This window comes from Nicotiana tabacum, chromosome 21 (assembly GCF_000715075.1).
Source record: "Nicotiana tabacum cultivar K326 chromosome 21, ASM71507v2, whole genome shotgun sequence".
NCBI classification, from domain to species: Eukaryota; Viridiplantae; Streptophyta; class Magnoliopsida; order Solanales; family Solanaceae; genus Nicotiana; species Nicotiana tabacum.
In genome coordinates, this window is record NC_134100.1 from 41,098,096 (window position 1) to 41,114,621 (window position 16,526).

Sequence of the window (16,526 nt, forward strand, 5' to 3'; positions counted from 1 at the left end):
AACTCAATATAGCAAGAGTATCCCTATCATATCTCAAACAGTTAAGAATATAGCCTAGACATGATTTCTAACATGGATAATAGCTCACGTAGTCATACAAGTGAAGAAAAATACGGAAATAAAGAAGCATAATAGTAAAATAAGTCACATAATAGTTTAAGGTCTACCCGGGTCATGAATAACACCGGTTATTCATATACGCATGTTACCTAGCACATGTATCACCCCCAACATACCTCAAATATCATAGCCAACGGGAGAATTGCCCTCAAACCATGTTTATACAAGTTACTTACCTCAAAGTGGGTGAATCAATACTCCGTAAAGCCCTTCCCACGCGAATAGACTTCCAAATGACTCGAATCTAGTTAAAAATAACTCAATAACATCAAACACGACTATATAAATCGACTCCAAACAAAGTGGATGCTCCTTCATACAGGGCACAGAGAGGCAAGTGATGGGCGCTACTCGAATAAAGCTCCAATCTTTATCAAATTGTACAAACTCAACCAAAAAGTCAACTCGAACCCACTTATCGGAACCCGACCAAAGTCACAATTCTCGTCTACCCATTCGAATATGAGTCAACATATACAAGCTTCATCCAAATTTGACTCTAAATCGAGGTTCAAATCTCTATTTTTCACACCCTTCTAAATACGGACCCCAGCCCACGAACGCAATGCACAAAGTTCCACTTGCCAATGCGAACGTGGTCGCCTATCCGTGAGCACGAAGGCCAATCACCTGACCATCCCCAGCCTACTTCACTCTATGCGAACGCGATGCGTAGGTCGCAAAAGCGAAGGCCAAGCCGCCTCACCCATCACGAACGCGACCCTTATGTCGCGAACGTGAAGAAGAAAATGCATATGCCCCAAATAAGCCTTCGCGATCGCGAGATCTGCTCCGTGATCGCAAAGCACATCAGACACCAACAGTCATCAATAATTCAACCAAGCTCTAGCTGGTCCGAAACTCACCCGAGCCACTTGGGAGCCCGTCCAATCATACCAATAAATCTGTAAACAGTACTCGGACCTATCCAAAGCCTCCCAACACATGCTCGATCATCACATCGACGAATCGACAACCAAACCATCAATTCAACTTCTCTTATGTTCATAAGCTTCTAATTTCTAACTAAACATTCGAGTCTTATCAAACCAACTCGGAATGCAATCCAACTTTGCAGACAAGTCCCAAATGATATAACGAAACTATTTCAACTTCCAGAACAATAATCCAACCCCGAGAGCCTCAAAATCAACTCCCAGTCAAACTTAAGAACTTTTTAAACCTTCAAATTTTTAACTTACGATAATTAGAATCAAATCAACCTAGGAAAATCTAAATCCAAATCCGGACTTATGCCTAAGTTCAAAATCACCATACAAACCTATTGAAATCGTCAAATCACCAATCCGAGGTCGTTTATATAAAAGTCAAACCTTCGTCCCATGAAATTAAGCATTCCGATTCACTCCAAAATCTTCCCGAAACCAAACCAACCATCCCTGCAAGCTACAAATCAACAAACTAGCATTAGGAAAGCATCAAATAGGAGAACGGTGCTCAAATATAAAAAATGATGGGTTGGGTCGTTACACGAAGTGACAATGGAGTTTGCCAACAATGTAAATCCACCCATATATGTAAATATTAATGTTTTTTAACTATGAAGTTCAATAAGGCCTACATTTTGATCGAGACAGCTGAACTTTGTTGCAGTTGTTCTTTAGTTTGTCCTCAATAAGATCGGATTAATGATGATTGATGTGGTTATGGTGAAGGTTTTTTGTTACATTTTTAATGTCAGGCGTTTGTGAATGTTGTAAGGAATGGTCCTAAGTTTTGATGTTTCCCCTGCTATCGTAGCAAGGACAAAAAAAATTGACTTGTACATAGTGGAGAACGTGAAATTTCTAGGGGTCCATACGTTGCTTTTATTTGAATTTAAGAGAAAGAATTTATTACTACTGAACCATAATGTACATTACAAGCTGGAAATTTTCAATTTTTTGTGCTGGAATGCTCTTTATAACCAGGTAAACTTATTCACTTTTTAAGGAAGATTAAAGTTTTTATAGTGACATTTACACATGTGAATTGGATTAATATTGAATCTTCACTTTTTATAATTGGGTATGGGATATTTTCTGTGTTAGGCATATGTAGCTTTGTTATTTCGAATAATCTATTTTAATCTCTTACCTTTGATTGCTGGAATAACTGGTGAAAGAAGCAGTTATTCTTTGGTTTTAAATAGCTTGACTGATAAAGGGTGTTAATGTTTGTTCATATGCACTTAATTTTAAATTGCAATTGTCTTATTTAATGTAGCAACCTGTTCTTCTTTATGTGGATGCCTTGATTTTTTTCATAAACTACTTCAGTTGGAATTGCATGCCTTTGCATTTGATGAAGGAGATTTAACTATTAACTTAACAAATGAGTCTTGGCTTTTTACAGTTGCAGAGGACTTGCAAGTTATCACAACATTCTTCTCTTGTAATTATGAAATTCTCGCAGAAATTTCATCGAATGATGCGCTTGGTATAGTCTTCGGTCCCGAGCACCCTGGCCGTGTTCGAGGGTTAGACATAGGTGTAGTTCCAACAGTAGCATTCAAGCAAATATCAAGTCGAGATGGTTGTTCTTATATTGGCTCATCTAGCGCTTGCACTCCACCTCCACGGTGGGATCAAAAGATGGCAAATATGAGATCACAAATAAATGCGCAAACAAGCTTATTTCAAATGATAATAGAAATATCTCTGAGGAGTTTCCTCACTTATTTCCGACTCCTCCACAGGTACAAGCATTTACTTTTTCTTTGTTTACGCATTCAATTTGACAATATGTTGCAGAGAGACTAATCTTTGACTCCAAGTTGGTTAGTTCGATCAGTACCTGCATAATGTGTGCTTGTTGGCTTCTTCATCACATGATTGCAATGGCCAAATTATATAAGTTTAAAAGTTTGAGACTACTAATTAGTTTTTTTTTCCTTTTTGCAAGCATACGATTTAGGAGGTGATGTTCCATCACCAACTGGGCCAAGAAGATCCCTTAATGAAAGTAATAATGAAAACGGAGCAAATGACAATTAATAATCATTGTTAGGATGATCTACGTTTTTCTTTTTATTGTAATTGTTGAAAAACTCTCTGAAACTTAAACCTGAATATTTGACGGGATTTTGGGCACTTATTGTCACGATCCCAAACTAACCCTGTCGTGATGGCGCCTATTGTGGAACTAGGCAAGCCGACTAATTTTCAAAACAAACCGATATTTTCATTTCAAAGATAATTTCAAGGCTATGTAACATAAAAACCTTCGTTAAGGAGTTCAAATCAAAATAAAAGTGCGGAAAAGAAAAGCCCGAGAAAATCTGCAACCGAAATAGTCAACAGCCGCTACCGTATCCAGATACACCTGGATCTGCACACAAGGTGCAGGGAGTAACGTGAGTACGCCAACTCAGTAAGTAACAACAGTAAATAAAGACTGAGAAGTAGTGACGAGCAATAATGCAAGTAAAGTTCATATCACCAAAAAAAAATTCAGTACAATACATCATGCTTTAAAAACCAGGATTTGAATCAAATCAACTCTTTTTAAATCTAGTTCCAGTAAAATCACTTAAAGACATCTTTCAACAGTTTTCAAAATGAAGGCTCAATACAAAGGTGAGCAAAAATAATAATGAAATCATAATCATCACCTCGGGCAACATCACTCATATACAACCCCTCGGGCAAACCTCACAATCACTCGTATACAGCCCCTCAGGCAGACCTCACCATCACTCATGCCTCCCAATCACTCAGCACTCGGCACTCGCACTCAGTAGGTACCTGTGCTCACTAGGGGGTGTGTACAGACTCCGGAGGGGCTCCTTCAGCCCAAGCGCTATATCAAGCCAATCATGGCATAAATCAATGAAGCCCTCGACCTATATCAAACATGCTGCGACGTGTAGCCCAATCCCATAAATATCCTTACAAATCAGGCCATCGGCCTCACTCAGTCATAAACTTCTCCAGCCTCTCGGGCTCTCACAAAACAAAGAATTCAGCCCAAACAACATTTATATGATGCATCAAAATAGAGTAATAGAGACTGAATTATGCTACAAATATGTATAAACATGACTGAGTATATATTTTTAATCAAAAACAATGAGAGGATAGCAAGAAAAGACCTCTAAGGGTCCAAAACACACTGGCATAAGGCCTAAACATGGCATCCAACCTGACTTACAGAAATTCTTTCTAAAACACATAAGAATCATATAGTTTTAACAAAATATTCAACTATACAGTTGATACGGGATGGACCAAGTCACAATCCCCAACGGTGCACGCCCACATGCCCGTCATCTAGCATGTGCACCACCTCCAAATAGTAAAATGATACAAAATTCTGGGGTTTCATACCCTCATGACCAGATTTACAATCGTTACTTACCTCAATCCGTGCAAATCTCTACTCCGCAATGCCCTTGCCTCTCGAATCGACCTCCGAGCGACCCGAATCTAGCCACAAGCAATACAATACGATCAAAATAGGCTAAAGGGATCGATTCAACAAGAAAAATACCAAATTATAACAAAACTCCAAAATCGGCCCAAACCCGGCCCTATGGCCCACACCTCAAAATCCGATAAAAGTCATAAAACCCGAAAGCCCATTCACTCACGAGTCTAGTCATACCAAATTTACCAAAATCCGACAATAAAACCCCCTTTAAAACCTCAAAATTCTATCTCAAGAACTCTTTCACTTTTTCCCCAATTTTTCACCCCAAATCATAATTTAGATGATAAAAATCAAGATATAATCAAGGAATTTAACCAAAATCAAGTGAGAAACACTTACCCCAATCAACTCCCTCAAAATCCTTTCAACAATCGCCTAAATCTGTGGTCTCTAGCTCAAAATATGAAAAATGGGTTCAAACCCTTGATTTTGAAATTTAACACTTTTGCCCAGATTTCCTTAATCGCGATCGCGGAAAAGGCCTCGCGATCGCGAAGAACGACTTCGCTCCCTCAGAAATCTACTCTACGCGAATGCGTAACACCTCACGCGAATGCGATGCACTAGCTGCTCACACATATGCAATCACAATTGTCCTCACGCGACCGCGAAGAGTAACACTCAAACTCCATTGCTGCCTTACTTCTTCTTCGCGAACGCGGCCTAGCCCACGCGTTCGCGGTGCACTGCCTGATAACCTTACGCGATCGCGTCTTCATCTTCGCGAACGCGAAGAGCAATTTTAGATGACCTCTCAAATGACCTATGCGATTGCGAGATCTCCCTCGCGAACGCGATGAAGAAAAATGTCTGCATATACACCAGAAAATCTGCCAACTCCCTAAGTCCAAAAATGACCCGTTGAGCATACGAAACACGCCCGAAGCCCCCGGGACCTCAACCAAACATACCAACCAATCTTAAAACACCATACGAACTTAGTGGAGCCTTCAAATCACGTCGAACAACATCAAAAATATGGATTATGCACGGATTCAAGCCTAAGAACTTCTAAACTTCCAAATTCGACAACCGATGCAGAAACCAAACAAACCACGTCCGAATGACCTCAAATTTTGCACACATGTCTAAAATGATACCACGAACTTACTCCAACTTTCGGAAATTCAATCTGACCCAGATATCAAAATTTCCACTGCAAACAAAATTCGCCAAAATTCTAACCTTCACCAGTTCAAGTGAAATTCCACTACGGACCTCCAAATCACATTCCAGACGCGCTCCTAAGTCCAAAATTACCTAACGGAGCTAACGGAACCATCAAAATTCAAATCCAAGGTTGCTTACACATAAGTCAATGCCCGATTGACTTTTCCAACTTAAGCTTCTACTTTAGAGACTAAGTGTCTCAATCCACTCCGAAACCACTCCGGACCCGAACCAACTAACCCGATATATCATAATATAACTGAAAAGCGCAAAAGGAAGTAGAAATGGGGAAAATAGGGCTATAACTCTCAAAATGACCAGCCGGGTCGTTACATCCTCCCCTTCTTAAACAAATGTTCGTCCTCGAATGGGTCTAGAAATATACCTGGAGTCTCAAATAGGTGTGGATATCTGCTCTGCTTCTTCCGCTCGGTCTCCCAGTTGGCCTCCTCCACAGGCTGACCTCTCCACTGCACCTTCACCGAAGTTATGTCCTTTGACCTCAACTTCTGAACCTGCCTATCCAAAATGGCCACCAGCTCCATATCATAAGTCATATCATCCTCCAACTGAATCGTGCTGAAGTCCAAAACATGGGACAAATCGCCAATATACCTCCGGAGCATGGAAACATGAAACACTGGATGCACACTCGACAAGCTGGGTGGCAAGGCAAGCTTGTAAGCCACCTCCCCAACCATAAAAGACACATCATGGACCTTCCTGTCCACGTAGCTCTTCTGCCTAGACTGCGCCATGCGAAGCCACTCCTGAATCGATTTCACCTTATCTAATGCATCCTGGACCAAGTCTGTACCCAATAGCCTAGCCTCACCCGGCTCAAACCATCCTACTGGAGATATACGCCTCCTCCCATATAAAGTCTCGTATGGAACCATCTGAATACTCGACTGGTAGCTGTTGTTATATGCAAACTCCACGAGCGGCAAGAACTGGTCCCATGAACCCCCCAAAGTCAATGACACAAGCGCGCAACATGTCCTTCAATATCTGAATAGTGCGCTCGGACTGCCCGTCTGTCTGAGGGTGAAAAGCTGTGCTCAACTCAACCTGAGTACCCAACTCTCGCTGCACGGCCCTCCAAAACTGTGATGTAAACTGAGTGCCCCTATCTTAAATGATGGAAACTGGGACACCATGCAGGCGAACAATCTCTCGGATGTAAATCTCATCCAATCGCTCTGAAGTGTAAGTAGTTCCAACTGGAATGAAGTGCACGGACTTGGTTAGCCGATCCACAATCATCCAAATAGCATCGAACTTCCTCGAAGTCTGTGGGAGCCTAACTATGAAGTCCATGGTGATTTGCTCCCACTTCCACTTTGGGATCTCTAACCTCTGAAGCAAGCCACCCGGCCTTTGATATTCATACTTAACCTGCTGACAGTTGAGACACCGAGCCACAAACCCAACTATATCCTTCTTCATCCGCCTCCACCAATAGTGTTGCCTCAAATCCTGGTACATCTTCGCGGCACCCGGATGGATGGAATATCGCGAGTTATGGGCCTCCTCAAGAATCAACTCCCGAAGCCCATCTACATTAGGCACACATATCCGGACCTGCATCCTCAACACGCCATCAACACCAATAGTCACATCCCTAGCATCACCTTTCTGAACCCTGTCCTGAAGAACAAGCAAGTGGGGGTCATCATACTGACGCTCCCTGATACGGTCATAAAGAGAAGACCTGGAGATCACGCAAGCCAACACCCGACTTGGCTCCGAAATATCCAATCTGACAAGCTGGTCCACTAAGGCCTGAACATCCAATGCCAAGGGTCTCTCAGCTGCTGGGAGATACGCTAAACTCCCAAAACTCACCGCCCGGCGACTCAAGGCATTGGCCACCACATTGTCCTTCCCCGGATGGTACAAAATAGTGATATCATAGTCCTTGAGAAGCTCTAACCATCTCCGCTGACGCAAATTAAGATCCTTCTGCTTAAACAGATGCTGCAGACTCCGATGATCAGTATAGATCTCACAATGAACCCTATAGAAATAATGACGCCAAATCTTCAAGGCGTGAACAATGGATGCTAACTCAAGATCATGGATAGGATAGTTCTTCTCATGGGTCTTCAATTGGGGCGAAACATAGGCAATCACCCTACCCTCCTACATCAGAACACAACCAATACCTACCCTCGAGGCATCACAATACACGGTGTAAGAACCTGAAGTTGATGGCAGAACTAACACTGGAGTTGTGGTCAAAGCAGTCTTGAGCTTCTGAAAGCTCTCCTTACACTCATCCGACCACCTGACTGGAGCACCCTTTTGGGTCAATCTGGTCAATGGCGATGCAATAGATGAAAATCCCTCCACAAAGCGACGGTAATAGCCCGCCAAACCAAGGAAGCTCCTAATCTCCGTGGCTGAGGATGGTCTAAGCCAACTCTGCACCGCCTCTACCTTCTTCAGATCCACCTGAATACCCTCACTGGACACCACGTGCTCCAGGAATGCTACTGAACCGAGCCAAAACTCATACTTGGAGAACTTTGCGTAAAGTTTCTCCTCCCTCAATCTCTGTAATACAATCCTCAGATGCTGAGCATGCTCCTCCTAGCTAAGAGAGTACACCAGGATGTCATCAATGAATACAATAATGAATGAATCCAAATAGGGTTGGAATACACTGTTCATCGAATGCATGAACGCTACTGGGGCATTGGTCAGCCCAAAAGATATCACCAAGAACTTATAATGGCCATATCGGATCCTGAAAACTGTCTTAAGAATATCCGAATCCCGAATCTTCAACTGGTGATACCCGGACCTCAAATCAATGTTGGAGAACACCCTCGCTCCCTGAAGCTGGTCAAATAAATCATCAACACGAGGCAAAGGATACTTGTTCTTGACTGTGACCTTGCTCAACTGCCTGTAATCAATGCATGTTCTCACGGAACCATCCTTCTTCTTCACAAATAGAACTGGTGCACCCCAAGGTGACAAACTAGGCTGAATAAACCCCTTATTAAGGAGTTCCTAAAGTTGTTCCTTCAACTCCTTCAACTCCGCCAGTTCCATACGACACGGTGGAATAGAAATGGGCTGAATGCCCGGCACCAAATCAATACCAAAATCAATATCTCTATCAGGTGGCAGTCACAATACCCAACGGTGCACGCCCACACGCCCGTCACCTAGCATGTGCGCCACCTCCAAATAATAAAATGATACAAAATTCCGGGCTTTCATACACTCAGGACAAAATTTACAATCGTTACTTACCTCAATCCGAGCAAATCTCTACTCCGCAATGCCCTTGCCTCTCGAATTGGCCTCCGAGCGACCAGAATCTAGCCACAAGCAATACAATACGATCAAAATAGGCTAAAGGGATCGATTCCACAGGAAAAATACCAAATTATAGCCAAAATCCGAAATCGGCCCAAAGCCGGCCCTCGGGCCCACGTCTAGAAATCCGATAAAAGTCACAAAATTCAAAAACCCATTCACTCACGAATCTAGTCACACCAAATTTACCAAAATCCGACAACAAAATCCCCTTCAAAACCTCAAAATTCTATCTCAAGAACACTTCCACTTTTTTCCAATTTTTCATCCCAAATCACAATTCACATGATAAAAATCAAGATATAATCATGGAAATTTTACCAAAATAAAGTGAGAAATACTTACCCCAATAAACTCCCTCAAAATCCCTTCAAAAATCGCCTAAATCCGTGGTCTGTAGCTCAAAATATGAAAAATGGGCTCAAACCCTCAATTTTGAAATTTAACACAACTGTCCAGATTTCCTTAATCGCGATTGCGGAAAAGGCCTTGCGATCGCGAAGAACAACTTCGCTCCCTCAAAAATTTACTCTACGCGAACGCGTAACACCTCACGCGAACGCGATGTACTAGCTGCTCACACCTACGCGATCGCAATTGTCCTCACGCGACCGCGAAGAGTAACACTCAAACTCCACTGCTGCCTCACTTCTTCTTCGCAAACGCGGCCTAGCCCACGCGTTCGCGGTGCACTGCCTGATAACCTTACGCGATCGCGTCTTCATCTTCGCGAACGCAAAGAGCAATTTTAGCTGACCTGTCAGATGACCTACGCGATCACGAGATCTCTCTCGCGAACACGATGAAGAAAAATGTCTGCAATAACACCAGAAAATCTGCCAATTCCCTATGTCCAAAAATGACCCGTTGAGCATCCGAAACACGCCCGAGGCCCCCGGGTCCTCAACCAAACATACCAACCAATTCTAAAACACCATACGAACTTAGTCGAGCCTTCAAATCACGTCGAACAACATCAAAAACACGGATTATGCACAAATTCAAGCCTAAGAACTTCTAAACTTCCAAATTCGACAACCGATGCCGAAATCAACCAAACCACGTCCGAATGACCTCAAATTTTGCACACAGGTCTAAAATGACACCACGAACCTACTCCAACTTCCGTAAATCCAATCCGACCCCGATATCAAAATTTTCACTGCCGACAAAATTCGCCAAAATTCTAACCTTCGCCAATTCAAGCCAAATTCCACTACGAACCTCCAAATCATATTCCGGATGCGTTCCTAAGTCCAAAATTACCTAACGGAGCTAACGGAACCATCAAAATTCAAATCCGAGGTCATTTACATATAAGTCAACGTCCGCTTGACTTTTCCAACTTAAACTTCTACTTTAGAGACTAAGTTTCTCAATCCATTCCGAAACTACTCCGGACCCGAACCAACTAACCCGATATATCATAATATAACTGAAAAGCGCAAAAGAAAGCAGAAATGGGAAAAGGGGGTTATAACTCTCGAAACGACCGGCCGGGTCGTTACACTTATGTTTTAATATGATGACTATTTTGTTTATTTATTTTTCTATATTTTGTGTTAAAATAATTATGATGGGCGCTTGATTGCATAATGGTGCAGTAAAACGGATCTAAATGTGGAATTAAAAAATTAACATTAAACAGATTACAATTAGAGTGGTTTAAACTGCTATGTAAACAACTGTAAAATTTGTAACAATTACGACGGTTACAACCGCCATAATAAGCAAAGTAAATAGCCATTTTAAACAATGCATATTACGGTGACTTTCTCTGCATATTTACATCGGTTAAAGGAAAATTGATGTATTATACCTTTTGGCGGAAGCGATTATGACGGTCTTATAAGCCGCCATTTAGGATAATCCGCTATATGCATAAAAATCCGCTGCAGTTTTTTGTCATGTACAAAAACTATCATGAAATATGACTTCAGAAAGCAGTGAAGAGAAAATATATAGTATCAGTTTAACTACTCTAAATACCATATTAGTCGTGAAATTCCTATACAAGTCCAGTTAAGAGAAAATAAGTAGTGACATACCAATAGTTCTTTTGCAATGAAGAACAGCCTCATAAATGGAGCTCTCAGAATCACAAGACCTGCGCCAATCATCAACAGAACAAGTTAAGCTTGTCCGTGGAGATGTCCCCTGTGAACAATAAATATTCACTCCCTCTATTGTACTTGTACTAATTCCACTTTTGCACCCAAAATCACATCTTATTTTTTGGCACAAAGGCTTCAGAAAATCGAACAACTTCTGCATAACATTCCGACTGGACAACGATCCTCCACATCTCCTAAATGATATACAGAGAACTCTACTAGAGGAGTGCAGTTCTTGTTTGGTTTTTAAAGATTGTGGATATTTTGGCACGGAGCTCGAAGGATAGTAATTAGTACTCTCCATTTTCATTGGATTGATGAGAAGAGGCATAAGGGAGCCTTTAGATATGAGTTCATCAGCCTGAACAAGTGTTAATGGAGACTCAGCTGATGTTGGAAAATTAAAATTCATCAAATCGTGTGGATTAACGTTAGAGAAACTCTTTGAAGGAGAAAGTGTAGGATCCATTTCAATGTAGGCAGCTTCGCCAAAATCATCGGATGCATATTCCGTGGAGATTCTCATCAACGAATTCTCCATGCTTTCAAAAGATGGCTTCCAACTCTAAACAGAGAAGAGGAGAAAAGAGAAAACAAAGAAAGGTTCTGTATAGTTTTAAAAGGTATATAAAAAGAGGGTGTTCAACAAGCATAATGGAACATACATATGTATGTATATGTATGAATGTATGTATGTATGTGTAACTTTTATGTATACTATAAAAAGTGAGATTAATATAAGAATTTACACCATCAATGTATATAATTTAAATTATAGTAGTAATTTTATTAAAGGACTCACTATCATTTTGCTAACAATAATATATGTGGAGGTCTACTAAAACAAATTTCAATTAGTAAATGATAATAAAATGGAGTAGAAATAGAAAAGCAAACCCCACATGCACTCATGAACTTTACATTACATCCAAAGCTTAGCTAAATTAGAATTGTATTTTAGTATATTATATACTGTATATAATTTGTAGAACTACTAAACTTCACGGAGAAGTTGGTTTCTCTTCATGACTTTATAGAAATCGCCAATAATAGCTAAGGAATTAAAATGTCTGTTAGTAGACATGTTCATGCTTAGTCCAGAATCATTGCCAAACTAATTAATTAAAGCCAGTATGCTCATGAGAATTCAGCAATAAGCTTTCATACTTAAATCACAAGCCTTAAAATGCACATTGTGGACAGATCTTATGATTTGCTTTGATTTCTATTATTGGCACTATCAGTTTGCACAAACACTCCTTGATTCCAATTTTTGGGATGTTTTTATAAACAACAACTAGTACAAGCTATATCCAAGCAACAAAGTCATACTTCATGATACTATTGGAGTAGTTTATACTTTATACCACATTCTAATATTAATCCAGTAATGAACATTTTCACGCTTTAAAGAGTGAATGAAAACTAAAAAAGGTTTAAAAAAATCAAAATGAATGCGCTCCACGTCCCTACAGACTTGCTTTTCCACCCAACTTGTCGGGGGTTCATCAGGTGTTTCATGTTTCCATGCTTCAGAAATATCATGAGAATTAGGCACAGGTGTTGGATTTCAGCTCGGTGTATTTTAATAAGAATCTAGATTATGAAGAAGATTCGGTAGCCATTTTAGAGAGGCATGTTTGGAAGTTGAGGTCCAAAGATATTGCATCAGTGAGGGTTCAATAGAAAGGTCAACCGGTCGAGGAAGCGATCTGGGAGACTAGCATGATATGCACAGTAGATATCCTCATCTTTTTGGCATCCCGGGTATAATTCTAAACCCGTTCGAGGACAAACGTTTATTTTAAAGGGGAGAACATAATAACGTGACTAGCAATTTTATTTATTTGAGCCCCATTTTCCTATTTGATGCTTCCCGCATCTCTTTTTTTTATTTTGTGACATGGGGGGGGGGGGGAGGGGGGAGTTTTTTTGGTTTCTAGAAGGTTTCAGAATGAATTGAAAAACTTAGTTTCACTGTTAGAAGCTTAATTTATAAAAGTTGGCCAAGGTTTGACTTTGGAGTATATGTCCTTGGAATGGTGATTTGATGATTCTAATAGGTTCGTATGGTGATTTTAAACTTGGGAGTATATTCGAACTTGGATCTAGAGGTTCCTAGATGGTTTAGCTTATTTGTCGTAAGTTGGCAATTTGAAGGTTTGGAGAGTTCATAGGGTTGACTGAGAGTTGGCTTTGATGTTATCAGGTTACGGTCGGTGTTCTGAGAATTTGGATAGATTATTTAGTTGATCGGAACTTGTGTGCAAAGTTTGGTTGAAATCCAGAATATTGTAACTTACAAGACTAGGAAAATATACGTAAATTCTAGGACATTAATTTTTTTCTTTATACCTTGTTATCAAACTTGTGTAATTACGAGATCATGCAAAATGAAAGAATGGCTTAGCCTTAACATACTTGGAGTAGGAAAAAATTCGTATAATATTATTGGAAAAGATTGCACCGTACTCCTTTAGAACTATAAAATTTTACGTTGCTACGATTCTAACAATTCTCATTGGAATTGTTTGGTTACAAGAATTTCGTTGAAACCTTTTAGGAGAATTTGATTGCAAGAAATCTCGTTGTTAATGTCTTTGTAGAACTTGAATTGTAAAAGTTTCTAACGTTCTGTTATGAAGGAATTTTGTAAGACTTTTCTAAGCAATTTCGTTGCTAAGGTGCAAAGCTCACCTATGAGTTGTAGTGTCTTGTAGTTAAAAGCTAATGTTCTGATTGTGTTTTTGTATTCAAGACATGTGAAGATGAAGTTTTGTTGAAAGCTTTGTGAAAATGGCTAACATTAGTTTGCCACCTGGAGTCTTTGAGAATAAATATATGTAATATTTTTACATTAGTTTGCCACCTAAGCTCATATGATTACTTAGTCATATGTATTAATAGTGGCTTACTGCCATGTGGGGGTGGGGGTGGGGAAAGTTAAAATTATGCAATAATTAATTAACTAATTAGGTAATATTTCGCTACCCGATAATTAACCAATTACCCGCATAATTAAGAATTGTCCTCAAATTACATAAAATTCTACTTATTTTTAATACACTTTATACATCATACTATCACGGTCATATTGTACCTTGCATGGTACTAGTCCATAAATACCGAGTATTATCGCTCGACCTGTATTTTATCCCAAATTGGCAACCTTCAACGAAACTCATTTTCTTTAATTCGTGTACCCTTTCCTTCATGGCACTTACTTATTACGTGTTATAAATAGCATAAATATACTAACCTCAAGATAATCTCATCCCCGAGTTTATGTCAATTAACTGAAGATGAAACTTTAACGTACGAAAAATGCGAGATGTAACATCCTTCCTTCTTTAGAAACATTCGTCCTCGAATGTCTTCTCTTAGATACTTTGGAAAAATTTTTGCTAGAGTCTCTTCCGTACACTAGACTAAAACCAACCTGTACGCAGCCAGAAAATATACTATACTTGCCATACATGGCCACTGTCTATAATAGCAACACTTGGCTTTTTACAACTGTCCATTATAAATTCTGAGAGTAAAAAATGAGAGCTTACTTGATGACCTACTGGTCTGAATAGAGCTGTGCTGAGGTATCCTACCTCGAGCCATATCTTCAATTTGAAATAGGTAGGGGTATTTAGACTTAATTTCTTCCTCTGCTTCCCACGTCATCTCTTCCACATTCTTGCTTCTCCATAAAACCTTCACAGAGGCCACCTCCTTATTCGGAAGCTTGCGGATTTGTCGGTCTAGGATGGCAACCGAAATTTCCTCGTATGACAAGTCCTCCGTAATCTGTACATCATTTGTGGGCACCACTCGGGTAGGATCGCCAATGCACTTCCGTAGCATGGATATGTGAAAAACCGGATGGACAGACTCTAATTCTGTGGGCAATTCTAACTCATAAGCTACTTGGCCCACTCTCCGAATGATCCTATAAGGCCCAATATACCGTGCGCTAAGTTTTCCTTTCTTGCCAAACCTCATCACACCATTCATAGGTGACACTTTTAAGAATACCCAGTCATTAACCACGAACTCTAAATCTTGTCGCCGCACATCAGAATATGACTTCTGACGACTCTGAGTTGTCAATAGTCGCTCCCGAATGAGCTTTACTTTTTCTATGGCCTGCTGAACCAGGTCTGGCCCATGTAATCCAGATTCTCTAATATCAAACCACCCTATAGGAGATCTGCACTTACGCCAATACAAAGCCTCGTATGGAGCCATCTGGATACTGGAGTGGTAACTGTTATTATATGAAAACTCGATAAGAGGTAGATGTTCATCCCAACTTCTTTTAAAATCCAGCACACATGCTTGTAACATATCCTCGAGCGACTGAATTGTGCGTTCTGCCTGTCCATCAGTTTGCGGATGAAAATTTATGCTAAGATTCACCTGAGTCCCTAGACCTTTCTGAAATGACCTCCAAAAATGTGCTGTAAACTGGGCCCCACGGTCAGATATAATAGATATTGGTACTCCGTGTAGTCGCACTATCTCTTTAATATACAACTTTGCATAATCTTCTGCTGTATATGTAGATCTGACCGGTAGAAAATGAGCTGATTTCGTGAGCCTATCGACTATCACCCGTATGGAATCGAACTTACGATGAGAATGAGGTAAACCCGTGATAAAGTCCATATTTATCGCCTCCCATTTCCATGTCGGGATCTCTATAGTCTGCATTAGCCCTCCGAGCTTCTGGTGCTCTATCTTCACCTGCTGGCAACTAGGACACTGAGCGACATACTCAACAATGTTCTTCTTCATATCGTTCCACCAATACACGTCTTTGATGTCATGATACATCTTCGTTGATTCAAGATGAATGGAATAGCATGAATAATGTGCCTCTGACATAATCCTCTCTCGTAGCCCTGCTACATCTGGAACACATAGATGACCCCTGTATCTGAGAACCCCATCTCCCTTGAGCTCTAATAACGGCTTCTTCTGCTGTGGAACTCGCTCTCTCAACTTGACCAACTTTGGGTCCTCGTACTGCCTTTCCTTTACTTCAGCTATGAGAGATGATTTTGCAGTATTTTGGAATACAACTCCACCATTGTAAGAGTCTACTAACCGAACCCCTAAACAAGCCAATTGATGAATCTCTCTAGTTAATTGTCTTTTCTCGGACTCTACATGTGCTAAGCTACCCATGGATCGACGACTTAAGGCATCTGCTACCACATTAGCTTTCCCTGGATGGTAGAGAATGTTAACATCGTAACTTTTTAATAACTCAAGCCATCGCCTCTGTCGTAAATTCAACTCTTTTTGCTTGAAGATATATTGCAGGATTTTATGATCTGTGAATGCATCAACATGAACACCATA

General features: G+C 40.5%; 1 protein-coding gene across 1 annotated transcript; it reads right to left on the reverse strand.

Moving 5' to 3' along the window:
• Positions 1–3,300: 3,300 nt before the first annotated feature.
• LOC142175463 (putative membrane-associated kinase regulator 6) lies at positions 3,301–11,743 on the reverse strand. Its single transcript, XM_075242272.1, has 3 exons — positions 11,103–11,743; positions 4,480–4,547; positions 3,301–3,450 (listed from the first exon to the last, which is right to left on the reverse strand). The coding sequence occupies exons 1-2, from the start codon at positions 11,707–11,709 to the stop codon at positions 4,498–4,500; spliced, it is 657 nt and encodes a 218-aa protein (XP_075098373.1). The 5' UTR covers positions 11,710–11,743; the 3' UTR covers positions 3,301–3,450; positions 4,480–4,497.
• Between the last annotated feature and the right edge of the window lie 4,783 nt (positions 11,744–16,526).

What these genes read in the sequence shown, in the direction of transcription:
- LOC142175463 (XM_075242272.1), bottom strand. Translation starts at nt 11,709, where the DNA reads ATGGAGAATTCGTTGATGAGAATCTCCACGGAATATGCATCCGATGAT. An exon ending in TCATTGCAAAAGAACTATTG is followed by an intron (nt 4,548 to 11,102) that starts GTATGTCACTAC and finishes GCTTGTGGCTAG; the next exon opens with ATTCGGGTCGCTCGGAGGTC.